Source organism: Strix aluco, chromosome 1 (genome assembly GCF_031877795.1).
Source record: "Strix aluco isolate bStrAlu1 chromosome 1, bStrAlu1.hap1, whole genome shotgun sequence".
NCBI lineage: Eukaryota > Metazoa > Chordata > Aves > Strigiformes > Strigidae > Strix > Strix aluco.
The window spans coordinates 53804173-53830165 of record NC_133931.1 but is presented as its reverse complement, the minus strand read 5'-3'; the positions used below and the strand labels follow the sequence as shown (position 1 = coordinate 53830165).

The 25993-nt window shown below is 41.7% G+C and overlaps 1 protein-coding gene across 1 annotated transcript in view; it reads right to left on the bottom strand.

The window, feature by feature from the left end:
* Window positions 1–1432: 1432 nt before the first annotated feature.
* EMILIN2 (elastin microfibril interfacer 2) overlaps window positions 1433–25993 on the bottom strand; it is a 38237-nt gene continuing 13676 nt past the window's right edge. Inside the window, exons 3-8 of the mRNA XM_074821335.1 lie at window positions 25332–25507; window positions 20636–22570; window positions 14401–14733; window positions 13785–13823; window positions 7306–7440; window positions 1433–6646 (exon numbers count right to left, since the gene is read on the bottom strand). Of these exons, the coding sequence (XP_074677436.1) occupies window positions 6309–6646; window positions 7306–7440; window positions 13785–13823; window positions 14401–14733; window positions 20636–22570; window positions 25332–25507 (2956 nt within the window). The 3' untranslated portion in view covers window positions 1433–6308. The remainder of the gene's footprint in view (window positions 6647–7305; window positions 7441–13784; window positions 13824–14400; window positions 14734–20635; window positions 22571–25331; window positions 25508–25993) is intronic.

Genomic DNA, 25993 nt, shown 5'->3' with positions numbered 1-25993 from the left:
TTTTTTTCTAGTCTTTTTCTGCCTTCTTTCCCTTCTCCTTCCTATCTCACTGTTCTTTGATCTTACATTCCCCACTTCCAATGGTACTTCATCTGTATGTGTTCTGGTGAGAATAAGCAACGTAGCCTGAACTGTTCTGTCTAGAACTGGCTGAAGGGCAGGGCTCAAAGGGTTGTGGTGATTTGGGCTACATCTGGCTGGGGACTGCTCACCAGCAGTGTTCCTCAGGGTTCAATTCTAGGCCCAGTTCTGCTCAGTATATTTATCAGCAATCTGGGTGCAGGAGTTGAATGCACCATTAGTAAGTTTGCCATGATACCAAAGTGGGAGGTGCTGTTGACTCTCTTGAGGGACAAGAGGCCTTGCAGAAGGATCTAGATAGATTGGAGCATTGGGCAACAATTAATGGGATGAAATTTAACAAGTCTAAATGCTGGATTCTGCACCTAGGATGAAGTAATGCTGGGCACAAGTATAAAGTGGGAGAAGAGTGCCTGGAGAACAGCCCTGCAGAAAGGGATCTGGGGGTGCTGGTCAGCAGCAGGCTCAATATGAGTCAGGACTGTCATGCCCTGGCAGCCCAGAGGGCAAATCTTATCCTGGGGCGCATCGAAAACCAGCCGATCAAAAGAGGTGATTATCCCGCTGTATTCAGCGTTGGTGCGGCCTCGCCTTGAATACTGTGTGCAGTTCTGGGCCTCACAATTTAGGAAGGATGTGAAGGTCCTTGAATGCGTCCAGAGGAGGGCAACAAAGCTGGTGAAAGGGCTGGAAGGCGTGTCCTGTGAGGAGAGGCTGAGAACTTTGGACTTGCCTAGTTTGGAGAAAAGGAGGCTGAGGGGCAACCTCATTGCTCTCCGCGGCTCCCTGAGGAGGGGAAGGGGAGAGGGAGGTGCTGATGTCTTCTCCCTGGGTATCCAGTGACAGGATGCATGGGAATGGTTCAAAGCTGTGCCAGGGGATGTTTAGACTGGACCTTCGGAAGCATTTCTTTACCAAGAGGGCGGTCAAACACTGGAACAGGCTTCCTAGAGAGGTGGTCGATTGCCCAAGCCTGTCAGCGTTTAAGAGGCATTTGGGCAATGCCCTTAACAACATTCTTTAACTTTTGGTCAGCCCTGAAGTGGTCAGGCAGTTGGACTAGGTGATTGTTGTAGGTCCCTTCCAACTGAGTCTATTCTATTCCATTCCATTCACCAGGAATCAGGGCACTTAATGAGCAACCAAGACCAGTAAGAACTGTATTGGCAGAACTTCTATGCTTTGTACCACAAAGCCTATATAACAGTGCTTGACACCAAATAAGCACTTAAAATATACATGCAAGCTTGACCGAGGAGCCAGAAACTGCAGTTTTAAAGGTTGTGGAGGAGAGAGCAAAAATTTTGGCAGTGCTGCTGTGTTCACTGGAAAGTGAAAGAGCATCAAGACATCACTCAACAGGTAGGCTTTATTTGGACATATCTGCAGTTGTTTTCCATCACAGTTTTCTTCATGTTCCTGGATGTCACTCTCTCTCTATCCATGTATATATGTATACACATGCACTCATAAAGCATACTCTCAAATGTGCTGTTCTTTGCTGAAAAATACAGTAATGTTCCTTCTTTTCACAATCAAGACAGCAAAATGGATAAATGCCAAAACCTGCTTATGTAGTAACATGTTACAAGACGTTCTTTGAAGTCTCCCATATACAAAGAATTGGCAGAGCTGTTCTGCATCTCGTCTCAAGTCTGCAGGGTACATTGCAGGAGGGTTGGTGTTGGCTCGTGTGCAAGGCTGTCTTGTGATGACAGGACACAGCCCCCAGGTATTGCTGGTAACTTGACAATTTGAACTCTGTGCCATTATCTGGGAGCAACTAGCTGCCAAAGCGTACCTGCTGATCAGCTCTCAGTGGAGTGCATATTCGTCCCGTCTCCAAGCTGAGACTAAATGCATTTGTAGTTTTGGTGAAATATATCCGTATCCACTACTATGCTGTAACATAAGGACTTACTTATTCAGCAGATGAAACACACTTCCAAATGCATGAGGTATCCTTGGGAAACAATTCAATCCTGATTTGAATCGCTGGGTTGCAGCTGTGGAGCCCTTTACCTTGCATTCCCAGTGCATTTTAAAGCTGCATTGGGTGGCAACGGGCTTTTTGTTTCAAGTTGCCTTCCTATGCTTTCCACTTAGCTTGTTCTAGTTCCTCGACTATTTGTAACTCTCCCTGAATGGCTGGTTGGCTTCACCGAGCTGACTAGTCTCAGAAAAAATGCACAAAGTTGCTGCAAGTAACCTGGTGTACATTTAAAGGTGGAATAGCATAGAAAATCCCCATTGCTTTTGAGTGGTCAGTATAGATATGTCTCCACTGTCTCTGAAGTCTTAATAGCAAATTAAAATAATGAGGTAGTTTTTTTACACGTTTTTGTGGTGAAAATTGGCATTTCTGTTCTGCTCCAAGCTTTCCTGTGGATAGGGCTAGTTTATATGTTGCTTTGTTGCCTTTCCCCATAGCTGCTCTAGGATACACTTTCCACGTTTGGCCAGAGCGCTCGCTCTGGCTGCTGGCACGCTGGCTTATCTTCAGGTGTGCTGCTGCTAATGACCAGGTTATGGGAATTTATCTGTCTGACAAGTGATGCTGCCTTGGGGACTCCTCTGGTTTTGATATCTGGACAGTCCCTGAGAAACCACCGTGCCTCGTGCCTGGCTAAGGGGCTGTCAGACACACATCTGTACAGCTTCACCTGGTATGGTTTGGTTTTCTTCCTGTTTTGATGTCAAATGGGAGCACCTGGCACAACAGATACTGTTTTGCCTAAGAATCTTGCAATCCTCATACACTCCATTACAAAGCTACCTACAAAGCAGATCTAAAAGGTAGCACTGTGATTTATGAAACAGGCAGCATACCTGCCTTAGAGCTCCCACCTAGAGCATTTTATTTTTTTTAAGGCTTTCTTGGTTAACAGATGCTTCCTATTTGAGCTTGTGAATGCCCTTGGGTGTGGTAGTCAAATCACAGACCCACAGTGTGAAATGTTCCTTTCAGTGCAGGTATTTCCTTGTTCTGTTGCTGATTCTCACCAAAGATGTAAAGGCGCTGTCAGCGGGTTCAGGGTATTCTGGAGCAGGGATCTGGCTCCTTCCTTTGAAGCTGGGCTGTTCTCTATGGAGCAAACCCTCAGCAGGCCCATGAATGCATCTGTGCTTGCATCTGTCCCAGCTGCTGCTTTAATGAATGTTTTACCCAAGCGCTCACTCGAGCAGGGACTGGAACTCTGGTTCTTTCCTCCCTTTGCTATTCAGGGGCTACAGCATTGTGGTCTTCCCAGCTGGGTGAATATTCCACCTTGTAAGCTCCAGGAAAATATCCTCCTCGGGAGGAACTGAGCCACCTACCCTGATTACAGCAATTGCCGAGGAACTGGAAATTAAGGGTCAAGTCTCCCTCAACAAAGGCAGGAATCTAAGACAGAGGTTCCTTGTCAAAGGTCATAGCTTTAGCCACTGCACCGCTAGAGATTGTGGATGGGAAACTATCCCTAAAAGCTCTAAAACGTGTCCCCAAAATATGCCGCTGAGACTGGGCCCTGCTGTGACATAGTTTAGTGAATGCTTTATACCTGTGTACAAACACCAGTTATGCTGCTGCTGCGCTATGAGGGCTCGTACAATCTCAGCATTGGCAGCAGATCCTGGGTGCAAGGAGAAGCTTTCTGGTAGAAGATGACCCTGTCCCGTTAGCGGAACTGGGCATGTGAAGATCTGTGGGTTGGATTTAGAAATCTACCGGAGCGGTTAGGTAAGAATTAGATGAACAGTTTTTGCAACTCTAGCACTAAACTTGTACTGCCAATTCTTAAAAATGTCTCACTTGGAGGGGGGGGGGGGGAAAAAAAGGTTGTGTTTGCCAGATAGGTCTCCCTAAGCACTCATCTCATTTTGTTTGTTTCCATGAGTCATTTTTAGAACAGGCAACAATAATCTAACAATACTTGAGTCACACATAGTCTGGAGCCAACTTCTTAGAGAACACAGCTTTCTTGAGGCAAGTGAAAAATATCCTAAAAGGAGAAGTGCCTCTCTGGCTTTTGTACATAAGAAATCATGTTTAAAAAAAAAGTGGTTGATGTAATTGGCTTTTGAAAACACAGAAAACAATCTTTCTTTTCTGCCCCTTCAATTTGAGACCTAGAAAGGCATGGGACAGAAAGGGGCTGTGTTGATTTAGGAGAAAAGAAAACTAAGGCCCCCTTGAAAAAGCATGTGGTTGCTAACTGCATGCTAACACCTCACGCTCCAGCACAGCTCAAGACAAATGTGCAGGGAAATGAGACAAGGGTGGCTCCCTTTATCGAGCTGTGAAATGCAAGTTCACTGTACATCTTTGGCTACTGACTAACAGCTGTTCTTAGAGAAGCAGCCTTCCTGCTACAAAACACATCCAGTCCTGGCTTCTGCGTATCAGTAACACCATCATTTCTGAAAATGAGGTACCAAGAGATCTTCCTAAACCAGGTGCTTTAAAACTCCACTCAATTTCCCTCCTGTGCTCACAACTCCCTCAGTGCAGTGCTAGCTGCACAGGGGTTGACTCAAGAGTTCCTCTGTGCAGAGAAAGCTTTTTCCGACTGCTTTTCTCACAAGCAGCTCAACTTCCAGGATGCAATAGTTTGTTGTGGGAAGACCCCATCTCATCGCCTGGAAACAGTTATTAGGGAGTATCTATTCTAAAGCCAGCAAAGGCATAAATCTTCATCTGACCTCCTCAGATGGGAAGGGCTTCAGCTAAACCACACTGTGCTGCTACAGCACAGGGAGTTCTTCCTTCACCTAAAGGAATTGTTTATTCTGAGGCTATAAACAGCTGTTCTGGATTTGTAAGAAGGAAAATACACTACACAAACCACTACGATAAATACAACTCTACACAGCATGAATAGACTATTAAAAAGGTAAGTTTATATAAGAAGCTATAGGTGACAGCAGAATAGTCCTGCTCTCAGTAAAGCACGGCTGGATTTTTTTTCAGCCATGATAGAGATCAAAATGCTAACTCAAAAGAGCCGAAACATCATTTTTGTCACCTCCACTGAGAAGTGGCTAGAATGAGAAATAAAATACTGTTGCCCCAAATGTGTTTATCTGTTTAAGCTAAGTTGCTTCATCCATATAAACAGATGCTGAATATTAAAACAAACCTCACTCAAAAGCACTGATGTTAAAACAGAACTCACTCAAAAGCACCGATGCAGGAGGCTGTTACAGCACAATGCCGATGGTTCGTTTGTATGTTTGATGGTATTGGCTAATATTTTCCTATACCAACAATTTTTTCTCTGATTTGTTTTCTGCAATGCAACAAAGACAAAATTTCCTTTTTGATGCAAATACTGTAGGAGTGCCAGAAACAAACTTCGTAAAATTTTTTAAACTTTTTGAAATTACTGTTTTTCTAGCTAAGCACAGACAATTTAGATTTTTCTGACCCGTTTTATGCATTTCAAACACCAAGCTTTAATCTCAAGGGCATCATGCTTAAGTGAGCATCTTTTTTACTGTATCAATTGAAAATAACTGTTCTAAATCTTTCCATAGTAGCAACTGCACCTTACACTCATGTCTGCCCAGTGGAAAGCTGAGGCAAGGTTAAGTTTCTGCCTGCACAGCTGCTTCCATTTGACTGGAATGAGTCACTGATCTTTGTCTCTTAGCACTGTGTTTGGCCCTTAAGCGAAAAAAGAAAACTGATGCAGGTAAGTATCGTTTTGCTTTGCACCACCGTAGTTAGCAATTGCTTTGAACGAATTGTTTGTGCAAATGCACTTGACCCAACATGTTATTAAATAACACGAGGACTAAGAAGTCATCAACTATGTCCAATACAACCTCACCTTCTTGCCCCTGCTTTACTGAAAACATGGAAATAGGTGACCACAACTGTAAACTTCAGCAAAGATGTAAACTTTGATACACTAGGGACAATTTGATAAACTAGGGAGAAGACTGCAAAGGCAATTTAATAGGGAATAGCAAGAACACAGTGGAAAAGTATTGAGAACATATTTGTTGTTTAAGAGTTGTTCTGCTTGTACAAGAAAACAAGGGCTTGGGAAGGAGTTATTTTAGCTACAGAAACATGTCTTTTGTAGCTACCTCTGGAAGCAGGGGACAAGGAAAAGGTCTCAGTATAGACTATAAACCCATCACTGAAATCAAATATATAAACTGAATATATTAAAGCTTTGAATTTTATTACACTTAATTTCTTCTGAATATCTTACCCTTCTCTCCTGTTCAAGGTAAACCTAAACATGAGAAATGGAAGGATAAAGGAGAACTCCACTAAACGTGGAGTACATTTCGTCAGAGTCTGTGTAGGCCAGTTTGCCTCCTGTTACGACGACATTTACTTCATCTCCTGCTTTGAGGTGAAGAACAAGGTGGAATGTCCCAGGACCACCACAGGTCCGTTTCCCCGAGTAGGGTTTGTGATACTCCAGCAGTTCTCTCCTGTACCCAGCTGTGTGGAGCTGAGCCACGCTTGCATTGGAGACAGACAGCACTGCTTCTACATACTCATCCCTCTCCGGGGCCAGTACAGCTGTGATCAGGTAGCGCCCTTCATATGGTGATGTGAAAATGCCTGCAGAAGAGAGACAGACTGAGCTTTTCAGAGTTATTAAAAAGTTGAGAGACCTGATCGCTCTAAGCACCATGACAAACATAAAACAACATGGGTTAGCCATTGCTACGTACAGATAACTATGACAAGGTCAGCCTGGGCCGCTGACCAACTGTCAGCAGTCATGAAGGCAAAGGGTTCCTGCTTTTGTGTTAGAGCCCACCAGTCCTTCAGGACATACGCAGGTCTTGTCCACATTCAGAAACCTCCTGGCCTAAGCAGCTGCCATGACTCAGAGCTGGGTGAAGAGGTGAGAGGCACCCACGTGCTGTGCAAGTCCCCAGGAGGTTAAGGCACGTCTAACACCCTCAAGTGACATGACACTGCTTGAGAAGGAGGCAGCCGGCAGTTACTGCTGCTGCAGTTACAAGCAGCTGTGCTGGCAGAGCAGAGGTAGTGGTGAGCTGGGCCTCAGTATTACAGGGCAGCTGTGGAAAACCAGCAGTGGCAAAACGCGTGCCTGTCCACATCCGCAGGAAGCTTTTACCCTGGTGTGTCTGGTTTAGATGGACTTATTTTGTTTGTTCAATATGCCAGCAAGGCCTGAGATAGCATCAAACACCAGTAACCCATGCTACTGCCTGTCTGCCATCTCTGTGGGTCCATTCTTTGGCTGTTACCTGTATCGGGGTTATAATAGTCCCCGTCATTCACAAGCACTTTGTTAAAGTGAACGACGCCAACGTCACTGGAGAAAGGCTTCTGTGTGAGCCCAGCAGAAAACGACACCAGAGAGGCCGCAGCAGCAGCAGGTCCTAAAATGGGTAACAACATGAGTCAGAGTCACATCAGGATGACAACACAGCCTCTCCTTGTGATGCCTTACAATCCAGTGTCTCTGTTCCTGCACATACTCCGCTTGGACTAACCCTGTCACTTGAGGAATGCCAGAATTAGCAGAATATGTATTGCTGGCCCAGCTCCCAGGTGTCTCACCATAAAATTTACTGAGCACCATAAAATTCCCCCCTTGGCCACAGCCTCCCTTTTTTTTTTTTCCTTCTAAGGAAAAGGTACATGGCTTGTCAATGCTGGCAGTGGAAATTCTGCCACCTCTCAATTCACCAATGCTTCTGCCATGGACCCTCTTCAGGACTGAGGCTGCCCTTGGACATCTCCGCTGTCTGTCACTATCACAATGGCAACAGGAGTGCTAAAGGTATATAGCTCGTGCCAGCTTTCCTAGTCACACTGAGAAGCTGCACACAGCTTGGATCTCTTAACCTTCTCCGCCTGAAGGTACTGAAAATAGCTACAAGAAGTAACACTTTGGTATTAAAGCAGAAAGAACCATCATCGGGGCTTTTGTCCCTCTGTGGCACTTCTCTTTTGGGGGACTTCTCCACAGTTTTTTCTTCTTTTCTCAGCAGATCAAACAGACACTTAGGTATTTTATAGTGACTATCTGCTTACTAGCTAAGCACTGCTCTCAGACTAGTGTTGGATAAAAAACGATTTGGACAATTAAGACAAATTTTTACTTTTAACAGACTGATTTAATGGCATCTGTTTAGTGATCAACCACTTATTAGTTCCATTTTAGATCCCTTCCCTCTAAACATTTCCCCTAAGGCAGGACACACTGCTAGAACTAGTCAACGCTTGTTACTTTGTTCAGGCAACTAGGTAAACAACAAATACACTTAAAGTTGTCCTCAGTTGATCTTTCTGTTCCACCCTGTTCAGGTTAGGATCCATGTCTTCTCCACACTGTTTCACACTGGCTCCTTCTTCTGCCTTCCTTAAAATGTATGTTTGGTTTTCTCTTTCTCTCAATCTGAGATGCCCATCAGCAACCAATGTTCAATTCAGATTGTATCACTTAAAAATTGAAGTTAAAAAGTGTCAAAACTTCATCTAAAATGTACATATACAAATGACCTGCTATCCTTTTTTTTGTGTGTGTGTGAATAATTTGGCATGGGGGGGTGGGAGGGGAAGGCAAGGGGAAGACATGCCTGCAACTTCAGAGATGGCAAATAACTACCTTGATTTCCCTCAGGGGCTAGTAACCACCTGCCTCATGTATCTTTGGAAATCTCCTTATTCAGTATTTTGTCTCACGCTCAGAAAACAGACAAGAAGCCTGTTTTCATTACTCCTACCTGCCAGTGTGCCTGCAGGTGCTCCTGTAAGCTAAAATGAGGTTATTTGAAAGGACCAAAATTAATTGCAGGAAGTCTACTTAAGCAGCTTCTGTAAAGTTCTACCATCTTAATACCACGCTACTTACAGAAAACATCTCTGTATTCTCAGCTTACCCTGAGACTCAAATCAACTGAAAATGCACCTCAAACTTCTTGTTGGCTCACTTGTAAAGGTTTCTCTGCCCTGCAGTCATACTGCACAGACAGTACTGCACAAACTATCCGCTGCCAGCCCAGAAACACTATCCTCTCCATTTAAAGTAGCTACAGTTCTGTTCGGGTTGGTGTCATCTGAATAAGGGAGCGACTCCTGCCCTCGCTCGCCATGGCTTCCTTCAAGATTTTCCTACACAAATTGCTAGAATAGTTATTGGAGTTTGCTGCTGAAATTGCTTCAGATCTGCAGCCTAGTTGAGCGTACCATCTGTGTTTGTCCAAATGAGAAATCTTAAACCCAACTAAATATCCTGCAGATCAGTTCAGTGGGCACTATAAGGAGGTGCAGTAAAGACCCAGTATGTCTCTGCTCTCTTACCCTCCTCCCTGCTTCCAGCTAGAACTCTGCCTGTTTGTTTGAAGCTTTCACAAGTCCTACCAACAGCTCACAGCAGTGCTTCTGCAGAACCTTATAGAGAGGTGAACTAACTTCTCTTTATCTCCCCACTTGCAAACACTTTTCCTCATGCAAAAATCGAAGTCCAGCTTCTCTAGGCAAGGTCCAGGTTTGAAAACTGCTTTCACTTAAGCAGTTAGTGTTGTGGAATTATAAAAATCAGGAAGAAAAGTTTTAGAGCATTTAAAAGTTGGGAACCACATGCACTGATGAAGAAACTGCTACACAGACAAAAAGTTTCACAAAAGATTCAACCACAGTTTTACAGCTTCTGGGGAATAGAAAACTCTTTGACTTTAGATGTATTCAGGGAAGTTTCACTTGATATATATCTACGTAAGCAGGAGCAGGTATGTGTGTTCATGGCAATCTAAGCTAATATAATGCATTCTGGGAAGTCAAAAGACCACAGAAGGTACCTGGGTGGCCTTTGTTAGGTTACATCTACTTCCAACCATCTGCTAGTTGTATTTCTGGTTCTCCACCTCTCTTTTGACTTCCCAGCACAGTTCATGCCTCCCACAGAGCCCAAGGGCCAGAAGGAGAAAAGAAGAAGAAAAAATAATCATGCAGAACAAAACAGTGCACAGCATAGGCACTTTCTATCAAGATGAAAGGAGAAAAAAATAAAGAGTGTGATGGTGCTGCTGACAATTGCTCAGCAACTGGAATGAGGACTCTTCAAGAATCTACTCAGAAGAGTATAAGAGAATAAGTATGTAATTAATTTGTCAGTATGCACTTATGACTCCTTTCCATATGGCAGGAGTAGGGAGGAGATGTCAGATTTCCTCTGTTTGGCCAATACTCCTAAATCTAAATAAGGCCAAAGTGCATAATTTCAGTTAGAACAAATGGGACAAAAATATAAGCAATTTATCACCTCTATGCTTTTTCTGCCTTTTTTTTTAAAAAAAAAAAACCCAAACCTCTTCAGTTTGACCCTAACACATGTCATTTTCAGGAACATTCCCTCTGTTTATGGGATGGCCATGCAGCACAGCACAGTGCCACACTGATTTCCATGAGACAGTGCTCAATAAAGCCAGGCCCATTAGCTATGTTAAGTCACTGTGTTTCTGATGTGGATGATAACTCAGTGTGTTATGAAAACACAGCTACTTTTCTCTTGAGTCTGTTAGTAACAGCCCTTTCTGCTCTTAAAACTCCTACATTTCACATCACAGCAAGAGAAGGTTTGCCCTAGCATCTACCTACCACTCCTTACACAAATATCCATCTCCTACCCCATCCTTCACCATGTTTCTGTGAATTGCCCTGTTCTTTGATGCAAACAACTGCAAAACACAACCACTGGTGCAACTGTGGGTGATACCATCTTCTTTACCTCAAAGTCAGCAAACATGCTTTCCCCTGTGCTAGACCACTGATGTGTACTAACGAGAATACTGCTCCCTGTCCAGTGATCAAAAGAAAGAGCTAAACATGCAGCAGAACCTGTCACAAGCACAGCACAGTAATTTATGTATTCATCAAACTCTTTCTTCAAATCAAGAACCACCGACAACAACATAAATCTTATATTACAATAACATCATGCCTTTATAATGAAACATGCCCTACAGGCTTGCTGCCTGGAGTCACATGGAGAAAGTAAAGATGGTTGAGTATCAGACAAATAAAAAGAATTAAAAAGCCCAGACCAAAATTAGCCCTTTAAATGCATGGATATATACAGCAGCGTTCGCACAGCAGTAGGCCTCACAAGCACAGCTGTTTTCTTTATTACACTGTACAAAGAGTTTCTTTTAGAGAGGAGCAACTACTCTCCATTGAAGCTGCAGGGTTAAGGACACAAGTAACACTGCAGGCTGCATGAAGAGGGAGGGCGGGAAAGGCAATTTGTGCTTTCAGTGAATTTTTTTCACTGTGACCCTCTGTATGCCGATCAGAACATCCAGATCCTCTTCTTGGCTCTGTCCTTGCCTAGTTGTATGATCTGGGATCTTACAAGCATTTTCTCATCAGTTCCCAGACCAGTTCATCAGCCAATTCATTACTTCTGCCTCTGCAATTTTCTTTGCTCCAGCAAACAAAAATTCTCATAACTGTAAAACCACCATGCTTCAATAACATTTGCTGCTGGTGTTTTGACATTGGTTCAACTCTTTCTATGGCAAAAGGTATTAGGTGGATGCACTTAGGTCCTGACACTTAATGCACCTTTGTCGTAAACTCCTTGCCTGTGAAAATAGAGCTAATGTGTAATATTGTACCTTGTACTCTCTCATTAATACTTATAAGTCCTTGAAGATCTTAACCTACAATGTTATATTGTGAGATGCATGCAAACAGCTAATGAATCTGAAAAACTCAAGAAATACTTTGGTATTGAAAGTATGCAAATTGTGCCTTAACAGTCAAGAAGAGCACTAAAGCAGGCTAGTTTAATCCCTGAGGACAGAGTTGGAGCCCTCAACTTCTTCCTGAGCAGTGCTTTTATATAACAGCAGCTATTCAGAAACAGATATGAAAGGGAGTACTCAGAAGGCCAATTTAATAGTACAAGCTGCTTATTTTAGGAACTATAGTACAAGAAGGTCTGATCTTCTTTCAAATTTGAATTTCAGTACCACAAAATGTACTGGGTTAAGACTAACAAAGACATCATAAACTGTGGTCCTGCACGAATCAGATATCAAGGATTCCTTGATGCCTTATTTCAGCATTAAGTTCATCCTCCAATAAGCCAAAAATCTTCCCTTCTCCAGTTGTTAATTTCCACACCACTGTTAATTGCTGAATTCTGCCCCAGAACACTCACTTTCTTTGCTGTTTATAAGTGGACACTGACGATTAGGGACAGTGGTTGTAAATATTCTAACTCCACAGAAGTCCAGTAACTATTTGCACCATCCTTACCTCTCTGTTTTCTATGACTGTACCTGCCATCGGGGTTTGCAAGGCATTTTGGGGGAAGTTATAGGACAGATCAGCAGGTGTATCTTGTATTTAGGTAGGTCTTCAGGGGCACAGATCAGGAAATGGAACTCCTTGGTCAAGCCCACCTCCCTCTGGATCCCAGGGTTATAACGTTTCTTGCAACATGTTCCACCAAGCAGCAAACAGGCACACTGCCTGCCACAGCCTGCCTTTTCAACACTTTTAACATCCACCTACTGTTTCACACAGTTTTAGCATAAACTTATTAAAATACTGTTGTCTATAAGTGGCAATAGATTGTACAAAGTGGAAAAAAACCCCCAGGAAATCCATTTATCACCAAAATCTAGACATCTATATTGGCTTTGCTAGCATCAAGATAAATGAACATTTCTTTACTTCTTATCCTCTTCCAGAAGCCTCATCTATTGCTGCTTGTTCCTACCACCACAATCCTCAAATGCAAAAAGATTGCTTTAAGGCTATGACAGATTTTTAATTAGAAAGTATAAATATCAGAATTACGGTGTGAACTCTTTACAACTCTTTTTGTCAGTCCCCAGACCAGTCTTCAGGATGTGTATCTGTGATTTTGTTAGGGCCATCAAACTAAGTCTCAAGGGTAGGATTTTGGATGCCATAAAGCCCTCATTTTTATTTTCTTCTATTTCTCATATTTCCTCAAACAAATTCAGATGAAATCATTCTTTTTGAAGAGGGTGTGGGGATATTCATTCTGATCCAGGATACCATTCCCCAGGGTTTGATAATATCTTGAGTATGAGGTTGTAGGGCAGGCAGCATCCAATCAACCTATTTATCAAGGCCAACTAGCATGCCCCTGTTTATCACACAAATCCATAAATGAACTGTAATATTAATAATTATAAAAAATAAAAAACCCCCACCAAACCAGGAAAACTGCATTTTGAATTGTTTTAAACCATGGTTCAGTGGCAGCCCTCCTGCTTTCACTGAAGTCAGGAACACAAGCCCTCGTGATTCTAACAAAGCCAGAAACTCTCCCACAAGGAGGACCAACTCATGCACTAGCTCAGATACTAACAATGCTTCTAGATCTTAGTCTTGGCCTTATTCATACCTTATTAAAGAAATATTAAAATAATCAGAAAGAAATATATATTTTCTCATTTAAAAGGGGAAAAAAATCATTACTGATACTGGCTAGGAAATAGAAACCCTTTGTATTTAAAAAATCCCAAACACTGAATTAAGTAACAATAACCCAAAATGAATTATTTTTCAAAACTTCAAAACACCCGTATTTTCAAATCATGCAATCTGTCTCATTTTCCTCAATGCTAAACTTAAAATACTGAAAATCAACACTTTGTTCTCTCAACTGTGACTTTCCAGGGACTGAAATAAACATTAAGTAGCTCTGTAAAGAATTTCTAGGAAACAGTTGCCTTACCTTGTGAGTCCTTGGTAGGAGGAGATAACTTTGGATATCCTACAAAGAAAAGGTAGTATGTGTTACACAGTACATAATGGAGTACATTATGACAAAATATCGCTGCAATCTTCTAAAAAGCACCCTTTGTTACCAAAAAGGAACCTACCAAAATAGCTACCAAATAGCGTCTCCTATGTAATGCTCAATTATCATTAAGCTGGGGTGGCCATGGCAAAGAAAAACAAATTTTTACCACAATGTACTAAATCCACTGCAAGCTCTATGGCAAAAAAATTAAATTAAGTTTCCCTAGTGGCAAAGACTGCAGCAGTTACCAAGGATTTTACATCAGCCCTGGTGACCTCATGCTTTGTGCAGCCTTGGCAAAAGCAACAAAACTGGCACTGAACGTGTTTTCCCTACTTCTGGAGCCAGCTGGAGGCTGCAACGGCCCATTCACAAATCACCTTTGCCGTAAGCCCATTCCCAACGGCAATAGCTATAATGGGCATCCACGAAAGGCTGAAAGGTGGCTGGTAAAGCGCAACAGATCTCAGTGTGACCCCTCCAGCAAGACCTAGCATGGCCACTGCACTTAGACAGGAGTGATTCACTAGTAGTTTGGTTCTCTCACCTGGTGCTCCAGCAAACCCTTCAGCGATGGGCATGGTACTTTGCCCAGCCTGACCATCCACACTCCTAAGCCGCCCTCTTCCTGACATTAAAACAGTTCCAGGAGGCCCTGCCTCTCCAGTCTCCAGGATGATCCCGGTTGTTCCAGGCAGAAATGGCACAACTCCTGACCCTGGCAGTGCTGGGCGTGGAAGAGGTCTCGGCTGGGGTGGCTGGAGGGGGGTCCTCTGTCGCGGCGGTTGTATCCTCGGCCTTGATGGCAGCAGGGATATGCCAGGGTGGGGCTGCAGAGGTGGTCTTGGTGGCAACGGCTGCTGTGGTACTTCTGATCGCCCTTTGAAATGATGAAAGAAGAGGAAAGATACAGAATTATTCACCTAAAATAGTATATAAAATTGCGTATTTTTGTAAAAAAACCCCCAAACTTAAAAATAAAACAGGACTCAGTTTGAGGCCACCTTTCCCCTCAGACCCAAGGCTGCACTGGCAAAACTCCATTCCACTCCTGCAGTACTACAGACTCCCCTCTTTCCCAGCCTGTGACACAGGGAAAGGCATGAAGACAGCCTGGAGACAGGACAAGCAGCAGTCAAATAACCTGTGAACATTCACCCGCTAGTCCAGCTTTGACTTTCTGCAGTGTATCACACCTATTCCCACAGAAAAAAACCTGAGTAAATGAACACCGACCTACAGGTTTTTTTCCCCTAATTTGAAAAGCAACGAACTTAAAATTCCAAGTACTTCCATTACTAATATTTTCTGACAATGAAGGCAGAACCCTAGGATAGGATCTACCAGAAAAGCCTTTATTGTTTAAAGAGAAGAGATACCATTAAAAAACTTTTCCAGTAGGGCAGCCAACATATGTGACATCAGGGCTGAACAGCGCTGACACAGTTATATTTGTGTATCTGGTCCAGTTCTGGGCCCTTTATAGGAACTACAGCTTATTCATAAAAAAGAAGTCCTAGATGACATTTAAGGATGCAATCTCCTCCCAAGAATGAAGCTGAATTACATCTACATTAAGAACAGGAATTTACAAAAGTGTAGATTTCAGCAGATGCAATGACAGCTTTTACAAGGAATAATTAGAATTTCATTCTAAATTAAACATTAGCATTGGTTATTTTGGTTACATTTTCAGACTAAAGCATGGCTTTAGGTGCAGGGATGGAAGTGAGTTTCTGGGGAAATGGACAAACAGCCCCTTGTGAATTTGTCTGATGCAATTCATCACACCAGAGATGCTCACCATGGTCCACAGTGGAGACCACTGCTTTAAGGTCTCAGTGGTCAGAATGAAGCATTTTAATTTATCACAGCCCAAAATCAGCCTGACTAAATTCAGCAGTAGCTAGGGATAAACTGAATGACTGTGCCTAAAAGCAGATGTGGTGTGAGGCTTCCCCTGGCTCTGCCGCACAGCTGGGGACCCCCAGGAGGGCCTTATGCTGCACCTTTGGGGGAGATCTTACAACCAAGTCATGCAGGTATTGTCCATGACACACAGCTGGGGTCCAGACGGTGTCACTGGCAACCCACGTGATGTTTCGTGACTACTCAACACCTGCACTTTACCCTTGTGAATCTCGTTTCTTGCTTTCAGTCTCATAAAAAGTCCATGTAAGCCTTCCAGAGTACTGAGAGGCTGTATGAAGTCATAGTCTCACACCACCTGCATTCATTTGCTAGATATGCCTGCTAGAAAAAAAATCTTCCTAAACTTTGCTGGCTGACTTTTAATTGTCATGAGAATTGAAACAAGCAATGCACCACAAAGCTGGACTGAAGCTCACTCAGTAACTCTATCCACAAGGCAGAGGACTAAGAAGTGAAATGTTCACTTTACACAAATTAAAATCAACTTCATAAAAATCCCAGGATTAAAAAAATCTTTAAAAATTTTCAAAAAAAAGCTTAAAGTATCAAAGTGAATTGTTTAACAAAGTTCTTAACTTAGTGAGACATCTTCTGTCCACAGTGGCATAGATTTAGACCTTCAACTAAGATCTTCAGATTAAACTCATTCAAAACACAAATTGACAAAATACTTTACCTTGGGATGCATGTACTTGTCATTTCTCTAGTCAATTAAGTTGAGCTTTATTAAGACAACAATTTGGGCTGACACAGGGAAAATAAATATATTTCTCTGCTTCCTTTTCTAAACCTTTAAGTAACAATCAACAGCTCAAATCCCATACCCTGTGCAAACTGCTTCCTTGCATGCAATGTCAATACTGCAATATTCAGAATTATCCAACTAGATCTTTATAAAGCTATATCCAGAATTACCTGCCTAAAGCTCAACTGAAAGTGCCAGTAAACAGATGCATGTGGGTTGAGAGGGATCCGGTCTGCCACATTTGCCAACCTTTTTGGCCTCTTCTGAGGTGCATCATAACAAGACAAAGAACCAATAAATCACTAGATAAAGATAGTAACACTGGAGTCACCCTATCCTGATGCTGAATTCCATAACACATTTTCAGTTCACAAGACCATGAGAAAATGAACGCCCAGCGAAGGCTGGGGTGAATCTAGCTGGACCTGCTTAAGCTTTGCTGAACAGCAGACAAACCAGAAATACTTCCCATCATCTTCCCATCTATCTGAGAAGGCAAAGAGCAGAGCTGAGATCATTACACAGTAACACTGTCCTCAGCAGCGGCATCCTTGCTGCTCCAGTTGTCATCACTGGTGTAAGTGACAGTTTGGTTATCATGTCACACAACAGCTTCTGCCCTCAGATGTCCATCCGCAACTGAAAACAGAAGGAAAGGTTTCCCTCCTTAGCTGAAAATAAGAATGCTTTTGTTCCCCTCCCCATCTTAAAAATATTTTATTTTATTCAGTTTGTTCAGCCAGGCAGCTTTAACCTGCAGTTTACTTCACTGAAGGAGGAATGATTTGCTGGGAAGGAAGATGAGCAGCGACCTGGATGCATGAAGCGGGTAGATCTTCAGGGTGCCTCTGTTTCTAGTGCTGTTCTGCCCTGACCATTCTCTCCTCAGCCCCCAAAACACACAGAAAGAAACTGCGAGAAAAGGAATCTGTGACTGCACTCACAAGAAGGCAAAAAGACCTGACTTGAATTTTCTTATAGATACCAAAGGGATTTGACAATTAAGTTACAAAGCACCGTTTTGCACAAGCTCACAGGGAGCCTAGAGGAACTGACTATATGACTATTCACACTACAACATTAAGATTTTATGTTGCCCTTTATCGATGCTGTAATGCAGGACATACATTTGGTTTCTTAGACCATAACTTCACCAGACAACATTTTGATGTTGCTTTCAAAACCTTGCTACAGAGACCATTACCAGAGTAATTGCAGTTCAGGTCAAGTAACCGTAACCAAAGCAAACTGCACTCCCAGCATGGTATCTGGCTGCAAGACCACAATTCTGATTCCTGGAAACTTCATGAATCTATATGAATAGGCAGAGTATGTTAAAGAGACCGCTAACTTTAACAAGGCTTTCAGTTTCATGCCATTTGAAGAGCAAACATACCTGCAGAGAGGCACACAGTGTAATGAGAACAACTTATCCTATGAGGTGTAGAGCTGGAGGCAGTCAGCATTTAATGTGGATGAGGAGCTGATAGGTTACATTACCTTGCTGAGTACGTTGTGTGTGGTCCCCCACATGCTTAGAGCAGACCACCACCTGCCACCACTACTGCCTTGGGTATGGCAGGACGCTGCACTACCTTCACCAGAAATTACAACAAATTAAATACATTTCTGGTCTCTGGGTCCGTATCTGACATACAATCATTCACTAACCTGGCTTGTTAGTTTGGACTGAGGCACTTGAAACCCTGTAATATAAAATTTGGAAGAAAAGACAGCCATATTCCTAAAATCAGGGACATTTGACTTTGCTCAGGTTTACAGTGTGGTGGGCTTACACTGCTTGATAAGATTTTATATTGTATTTCTTGCAACATATCCCTGCCTTACTGCCCTCAACAACTGTTACTAGTAACAACTTGTTTCTGTTTCGGCCCTTCTGAAGTCAAATGACATCATTTCAATGGTACGATACGCTGGCAAATAGTGCATAAGAAATTCTACACCAATCTACGGCCAGGACTGACAGTCTTCCCTTTCAAATAACATCGGTATCAAGAGACGGTGCTTCAGATCACGGATGTAAAAATAGTTAAAGCCATACCTCAACTCACATAACATGGTTCCCAAACTACTTCCAAAAAAAGGCTCTTTTGCCAAAATCTTTCTGCAACTCCAGCCATCAAAACTTACTTGGACTGCTGTGCCAGACAGTGTTATTGTAATTGGAAACATTTGGGGACTGAAGTGTGTGCTGCATGAATCCCTCAGAGGCCAGAGGCACCCCAGAGCAGTGAGGGATGCTCAGAGTGCCTGCACCCCAGCTCCAGCAGCAGTGTCCTTCCATGGGCTCTTAACAACCAATGGTGGATGGAGAACTCTGCCCTGACATGGCATTGTTCTAGGGAAACCCAGGCACGCTGAGGCTTTTTAATGCTTTACAACATTGTAATAGGGGCTGATAAATACAACCCATGAGGCTGCTCGAACACCTGCTTTAAACAGCAGAAGAAATATTACTGTGTGTATCTTGGACCCTCCTCCAATGTTGGTCCCTAGTGCAAATTTATTTTGGGCAAGATGGATGAGAAACAGCATTACATAGATACATTATACTGCATTTTAATGAGAACTGGGTCTGCTTCTGCAAGATCTAGGGGTGAAGGTTCTAACCCTGTTGAATTTAAGTCAAGAATTCACCAAAAGAATTATCTGAGGATTATGGACACCCTCCATTCCCTTTCACTTCTTCCTTTAAAGGAAGAGAAACATATTTTTTTTAATTTCACACAAGAGCTTCTCAGCTCAGAAGGATTTTTGTGTCAAGCACTGTAATACATTTGGTTTTAAACAAACACTCAAAAGAAACACATCTATCACAGGCTTTCAAGTCTCTGCCTTGGAGAGAGAAGGATATTCTTCCCTAAAGAAATTACTTTCAGACCTTTCATGAAGCACGACTTGTCCATTCAAGCAAGAGCACTCATGGTCCTGCATCTGATCTCCCCCACCCAACATCAGCTGCAACAGCCCACAGGCTCTTCCCTCAGCACCTCTTCTTCTGATTTAAGGCCAGTCACAGAAATCAGCCTCTTATCTCATACGTGCACAGAATTAAAACCAGAAGCATCACAACCAACTGAAGAGTGCAGTTTCAAAACAGTCTTCAGTTCCTATGTTTTTGCATTATGCTAACAGAAACAAGAACTCAGCTTCCTTCTGTAAAGTCTGACTCTCTCAGAAAAACAACCCATTGCTGAAACTTGGAGCAAGAACTGCAGAAGCAACTGAGTGACATTTGGCAAGGTCTCTAAACCTTCATGGCAAGGTTCACCAACATGTTGAGGTTACCATTTCACAGCATTTTGAGCCAAAGGTAATGTGCCTCTGCTTCTCAGCCACTTTAACGCAAACTTTAAACCACCTGTGGAGGTAGATTTGAACTAACATGTTGGACTACTAACAGAAGTAGCTGAGATGTGAAAACACTGCCAGCTGGGGTGTGCACCTATTGCCAACTTGCCAACTACATTGTGGGAATGCAAACTTCTGGGAGAGCCATGAAGCAGAGGTCTTACATTGCCACACCAAGATATGCCAGAGCTTGTTTGCGAAAGTCCTAACTCAAAAAGAGTTGGTGCTGAATTATAATCATTAACTCATGCTAAGAACAGAACTTACAGGGAATCTTTCTTATCATAAATTTGAATTTCTTTGACTTCAGTTTTGCACATTTACTTTTCAATTTCCCCCGAGGAATCAAGAATAACCTCACACAACAACATAAACCAAAACAAAAAAATCAAATCAAATGAACTGGAATAATATCTACAGATAATTATTACTTTAAACTCACTTTAAACTCACTATCCAAAAATATTAGTTTTTCCACTTTATTCTGGTTCAAGGTAAACATGAAAGCATATAAGACTTCTTTTTTTTATTTTAGAATACTTTTAAAAGTATTCAGAGTCCTCTATGGCGTTCTAGAGCAAACAGCCAAAATTAGAGTCACTGTAAAAACAAAGTAGAAATTGTGTAATATTAAATTTTTCCTCCCTTGTTTAGCTCCTTTATAAATGATTCAGAAAACAAAGCCAGCTGAAAAACAAACAAAAAAAAGCATTTAAAAAAGCAAAAAACTTACTTGCGTCAGACTGAGATTTCAGCATGCCTTCAATGTCTGTGGTGATTTTGGAGACCTGACTATAGAAATGTTGGACAGAATTTTTGAGGCCAGAAATATCAGTGGAATGAGATGCTATAGTTCCATTCATTTCACGGATGCAGTTCCATAAGCTGCTTACATGCTTATTCAGACCTTCCTTTATCTTCTGCAAGCTACCTGAGACAGAGTCCAGCTTGCCGCAAACCTTTTCAACATGCAAGACTCTGCTCTCAATATCTGAAACACCCTCCTGGATACCTTGGGTCTTTTCTTTGCACTTGCTAAGATCATGCAGGATATGGTCATTTAAGTGTTCTAGTCTCTCTTTCACTTCACCACAGCAATTATCACTGGGATGAGCAGTTTGATTTGCAAATGTCCTCTGCATTTGATCAATTTTTCGGAAGACACCTCGTTGTGTTTTTCTACAGGTAGAATTGACACCCAGAAGCTGCTCCCTGCAGCTACTCAAGCCATCCTGAAGATTTTTCATATCTTTATCCATGACATTTAGACTATACCGGAATACACGTACGTCTCTCTGCATTTTCTGGATGTCACGTTGGTTACCCTTAATTAAGTTGAGTTTCTCGTTAAGAGAGCTATTTAGAGACTGCAGGAGAACAGAGTTATTCTCTGTTTTCAAAAGCAAGTGATTGTATTTGTTGCTACAATTTTCTAGCTCTTTCTGAAGGTTCTCCCTACCTTGTGGTGCAGACTGACACTTTTGCCCACATTGGTGTTCAAGCGACAGCAGTTTGTTCTTCAGGAAATTAATCTCTGCTGTGAATTGCTCATTTGCAAATCCTGCATCACTGGGAAAGATGGGCCCAGGATTAATATACATTCCATCTGGGTCTGTGGTATTAGCGATCTCTAAAATAGTGCCACCTAGCCTATCTTCCAGGGCCCGCAGCTTATGGTCAAACAAGTCTCTCAATTCATCTACCTCAGAGGCTATAGCACCGCGGAGGGTTTCCTCAACGTAAAAGCAATGTTCTTCAGCATTTCGTTCTGTAACATTCATCCTTGCATCTAGCTCCTCCAACCTCTCACCAAACATGTCTTCTAGATCTGGAGTTGACAATCGAATTATTTCATTATCTATTCTGACATTCAAGATCCTGTGTGCTTCTGCAACTCTGTCAATCTTCTTATCTAAATCTTTTATTTGTTGGTCAAAGACATTTCTCTCACCCTCCCTGCAACAACTGGACTTATTTGATGGAATCTGAGTTAGGAGAGTATTTATTTCCTTCCTCAAGTCATTCTGTTTTCCTTTTATAACATCAATTACTCCTAAACAGTTCTTTTTATTGTCGTCACACTGCTGCTGGATATCCTGTAGTTTGTATTCGCAGGAGTTCTTCAGATCTGCCATTTTCTTTTCAAATCCTTCCAGTATTTCCTGTCTGAGGGACTCAAATTTTGAGTCTATATACTCCTGATATATATTGTCACTGGGCATTGTTATTGTAGGTCCTTGTGCTGCCTCCTGCAGCTGTTTTAATTGTCCTTCATAACCTTTTACTTTTCCATTCAGTTCCTCCAGCTTGTCATTCCTCATCTTCAAGGCTTCTTTGACCTCAGCTAGCTCAGACTTTATATCTTCCATTTCAAAATCAATAAAAGGGTCTTTCTGATCTTTATTGCTGAGGAGTCCGGGCAGATGAATAGTGTCTGTTTCACCACCAACCGCACTATCAGGCTCTGGGCGGTCATAAAGGTTGTTCAGCCAAGTGACCAACATCTTACTAGCATCTTCTTGGACAGTCAATTTTAGGTTTTCATTCACACCTGCCACAGAGGACTGAAGTTCAAGCACTGATCGTGTAAGTCTAAACAATTCATCCTCAAGAAATTGCATTTTCTTCTCATATGGTGGAGGTTCTGGCTCTTCTGTTGGTTCTGCATCTGTTTCATGGAAATAATAGACAAAGTCTGGATGTAAATATTCCCAGTGGTATCTCTTTTAATCAGATAATTTCACTTTTTTTAAAAGCCAAATATGATTTAAATTGCATAAAGCTTGTTCCATTTTCTAATCTTGTTTTCAGTAGTTTATAATTAAAACATTATCAAAAGACTTGAAACTGAATGTTTGAGCACCTTGACCAATTCCTGCCAAGATACAATTGCAATAAATAAATAAGCAAGCAGCACCCTCCTTGTTCAGCAATGAATCTAACCTATAGCATATATAACAGACGATTATAGATCTATACATATCACATCACAATCACCTTTGAGCCACTGCATCTCCTATAACAATAATTTGGGAGGTGCTGCTCCTGAATTCCCATTGAAAACTTAAGTGGCAATAATTTATGTGCCTAAAGTGGGTTTGCGCTCCAGTATTTTGCTGAACTGGGGTCCAAATGCATATACTGGATGGAGTTCTGCAGTTATCACTCTTGCTTCAAAAATACCTAATTATTTGACACATTTAAGTAGGCAATAAAAATGTGTATAAAAGCATAAACTTTATACATCCAAAATTGTTAGATTAAAATAACACCAGCACTATCCTCATTGAATTAAAAAAAAGTAAAAGCAGACTTCTAGCTGAAATCTACTTTTTACTAGCACAAATCTATTAATGAATCTGAAACCATTCTTCCAATCCATTTGTCATTGGCAGCACCTCATTTGCAGAGCCACATACAATTCTGGATGTTCGATTTCAAGCAAAATGTGTAAGAATTGTAGAAAATCCAGAAGAAAGAAACAAACATTATCAGAGGTCAAGAAAGTATAAACTGCAGGAAAAGTCAAAGTAGCTTGTTATTCAGGCTAGAAGTGAGGAGGATGAAGAGTGATATTCTGAAAGACATCTGCACATTGGTAGGGAATAAACTGTTTTCCATATCTGCTACTGATGGGACAGGACAAGAATGGGCTTCAACTGGAGCAAGTAAGGTGAGGCCTGATAGCTGTACAGAAAGTGAAATGCCAGAAGACACTGTCCACTTGAGCAGCAGAATTTCCACCACTGGAGGCTGGACTGACATAGCTGACCTACCTTAGGCGATGGATAAACAGACCTCTTAAGATTCCTCTAATCCTATTTTCTGGGATTCTCAGCAACAAGGCACTAGTAAGTCAAGATACTGAGTGTGATCCCAAATAACCATCCAGTATTTATCAGACCTGCAGCTAGACCACCAATTGTTTTAGTTTAACAAACATTTAATACTACTTTAATGTATAGAGCTACATGTCATATTGATTCGCATACTCCCATGTATCTTTGCCATTATGCACAGAGGGGTATACTCTATAAAGACTTCATGTATAATCCTGATTGGGATTTTGCATGACACCTTTTATGCAATGCATAATCCTAAGAGCTTTGCACACTGAAGGCATACTATTGCAGACATAAAAAAAGTAAATGAAGAAGTGAAGAAGAAAACATACTTCTTTAAATATGACAGAAAACAGACACACAAATTGTTAGCATTAGAATAACTCTTTCAGATGACAAGTGGTGTTAACACTTAAATCTTCAGACAAAAGTATTTTAGCACTGGTTCCAAGCTACGCATGCTAGACAGACAGTGGAGAGCAACATGAGATAGGGTCTGAAGGACATGCAGTTGAAATTTTTCTTAGTTTTAGACTGGATTTCAGCTTAAAGACATTACAAAAAAGGTGGGAAGTCACAAATGTATTCTTCAAGACTGGCAGGGTGGCCGATTCCTTTAATAACTAAAAAGTATGCACACACAGAGTGTGGCTATTACATACACACCGGTCTATTTTTGCAGTGTGTTACAGTTCTTTTAGGGTCAGAGGAGAAAGAAAAACGCCAGACATAAGCAGCGTGCAAGTTACTTAAAGATATCACTGTGGTTTATTATCATCTTTTGGATGTAATATTTCAGGTGGGCTAACAAAGTATTTTAAAAGCTTATTTTTAAAGCAGATATATAATCTATAGGACTGGTTTGAAACCATGTATTCTGTCCCAATCCATTCCACTACACAAAAAATGCAAGTGGAAATCTGACTAACCGCTATATGTGACGCTCATGTCCAATGATGTTGGGGAAAAGTCCTTCAGAAGGAAACATCTGTTTATTGTTTTTTGTTAATGCAGAAAAGGCATAATACTGAAGTAACAGCATTCCTTCTTACCCTTTCAGAAGACAGTATCTTATACAAACATCATTCATTCTTTAAGGTATTTTTTTCAGAAATCATTCCCTTACTTTTAGTATTGAGATAATCTAACATGAATCTGTAAAATCGGCACAAGCCCTTGAACAAACAAAACACTTTGAAACTGCCAGGGAGCATTATGTATCATTAAAATTAGTACCTGTTCTTTTTTGTTTTAATAATAGTTCCTCTCAAATACCATCTTTTTGCTGAACATTGAAGAAACCACAAGAAAAACAACCTTAACACAAAGATTTTCCTGAACCATGAGTAGCCAGCTGGCATTTATGACCAGTGTTCTAGAGCCACCCCTCCATTATTCTTCAGGAAATTCTCTGTATCGAGATTGTGATTGCCTGGCTATTATTTTCCCATCATGCAGTGTTTTCCATATGGCTTTTGTACCTGTCAGTAGTTGAGTTTAATAAAAACCATAACGGTTCTTATACTTAAAAGACGAAAGAAGAAACCAGACGTGATCATGCATACCAAAATTCAAAGAAAAAGTTACCCAAGCCTTTCTTCACAACAGCTTTCGCTGGTGTTGTGGGGCGACGAGCAGTGTTTGGCTTTTCTGCTGGGCCTTCTTTGCAGTCTTCCCCTTTGTACCCAGGACAACATCTCCACTCCAGCTCTGTTACTGTCTTATATGCAACTGTGTACCGAGGTCTGAAACTTGTTCGGTATCTGCCAAACCAGAAAGCATTTTAAATGATCCTTAACCTAATCTGCTGGTTAGATTAAAGCTAAAATTAAAACAGCTTTTTTTAAAATGAAAATCAATTACTTTCATCTATGATTAATTTTCTCCTTCAAACATCAAATGAACAAATGTTTCTGTCTAGGTTTTAAAGTTACCTGCACTCAACACAGTCATGTCAGGGAGAGCAGCTATGGCCATAGAACAGGGGCTTTCATGTACGGGCAGACGGATAACATATTGTGGGAAGAGAAGGTTCAACTCATCAGACATTGCTGAGAATAACAGTAACCACCAATGTATTACTCTACAAATTAAAAACCTTTTCCCTCTAACTAACTGCTTTTCATTGCAAACCCACCCACAGGGCTGCTCTGGCAGCAACTCTTCTGGACATCAAAAGATGTTTCTGCCTGCTTTGTCCCACTTGTCTCCACTTAAAACCATTCCTTGGAATGTCAAAGCTAGGATGG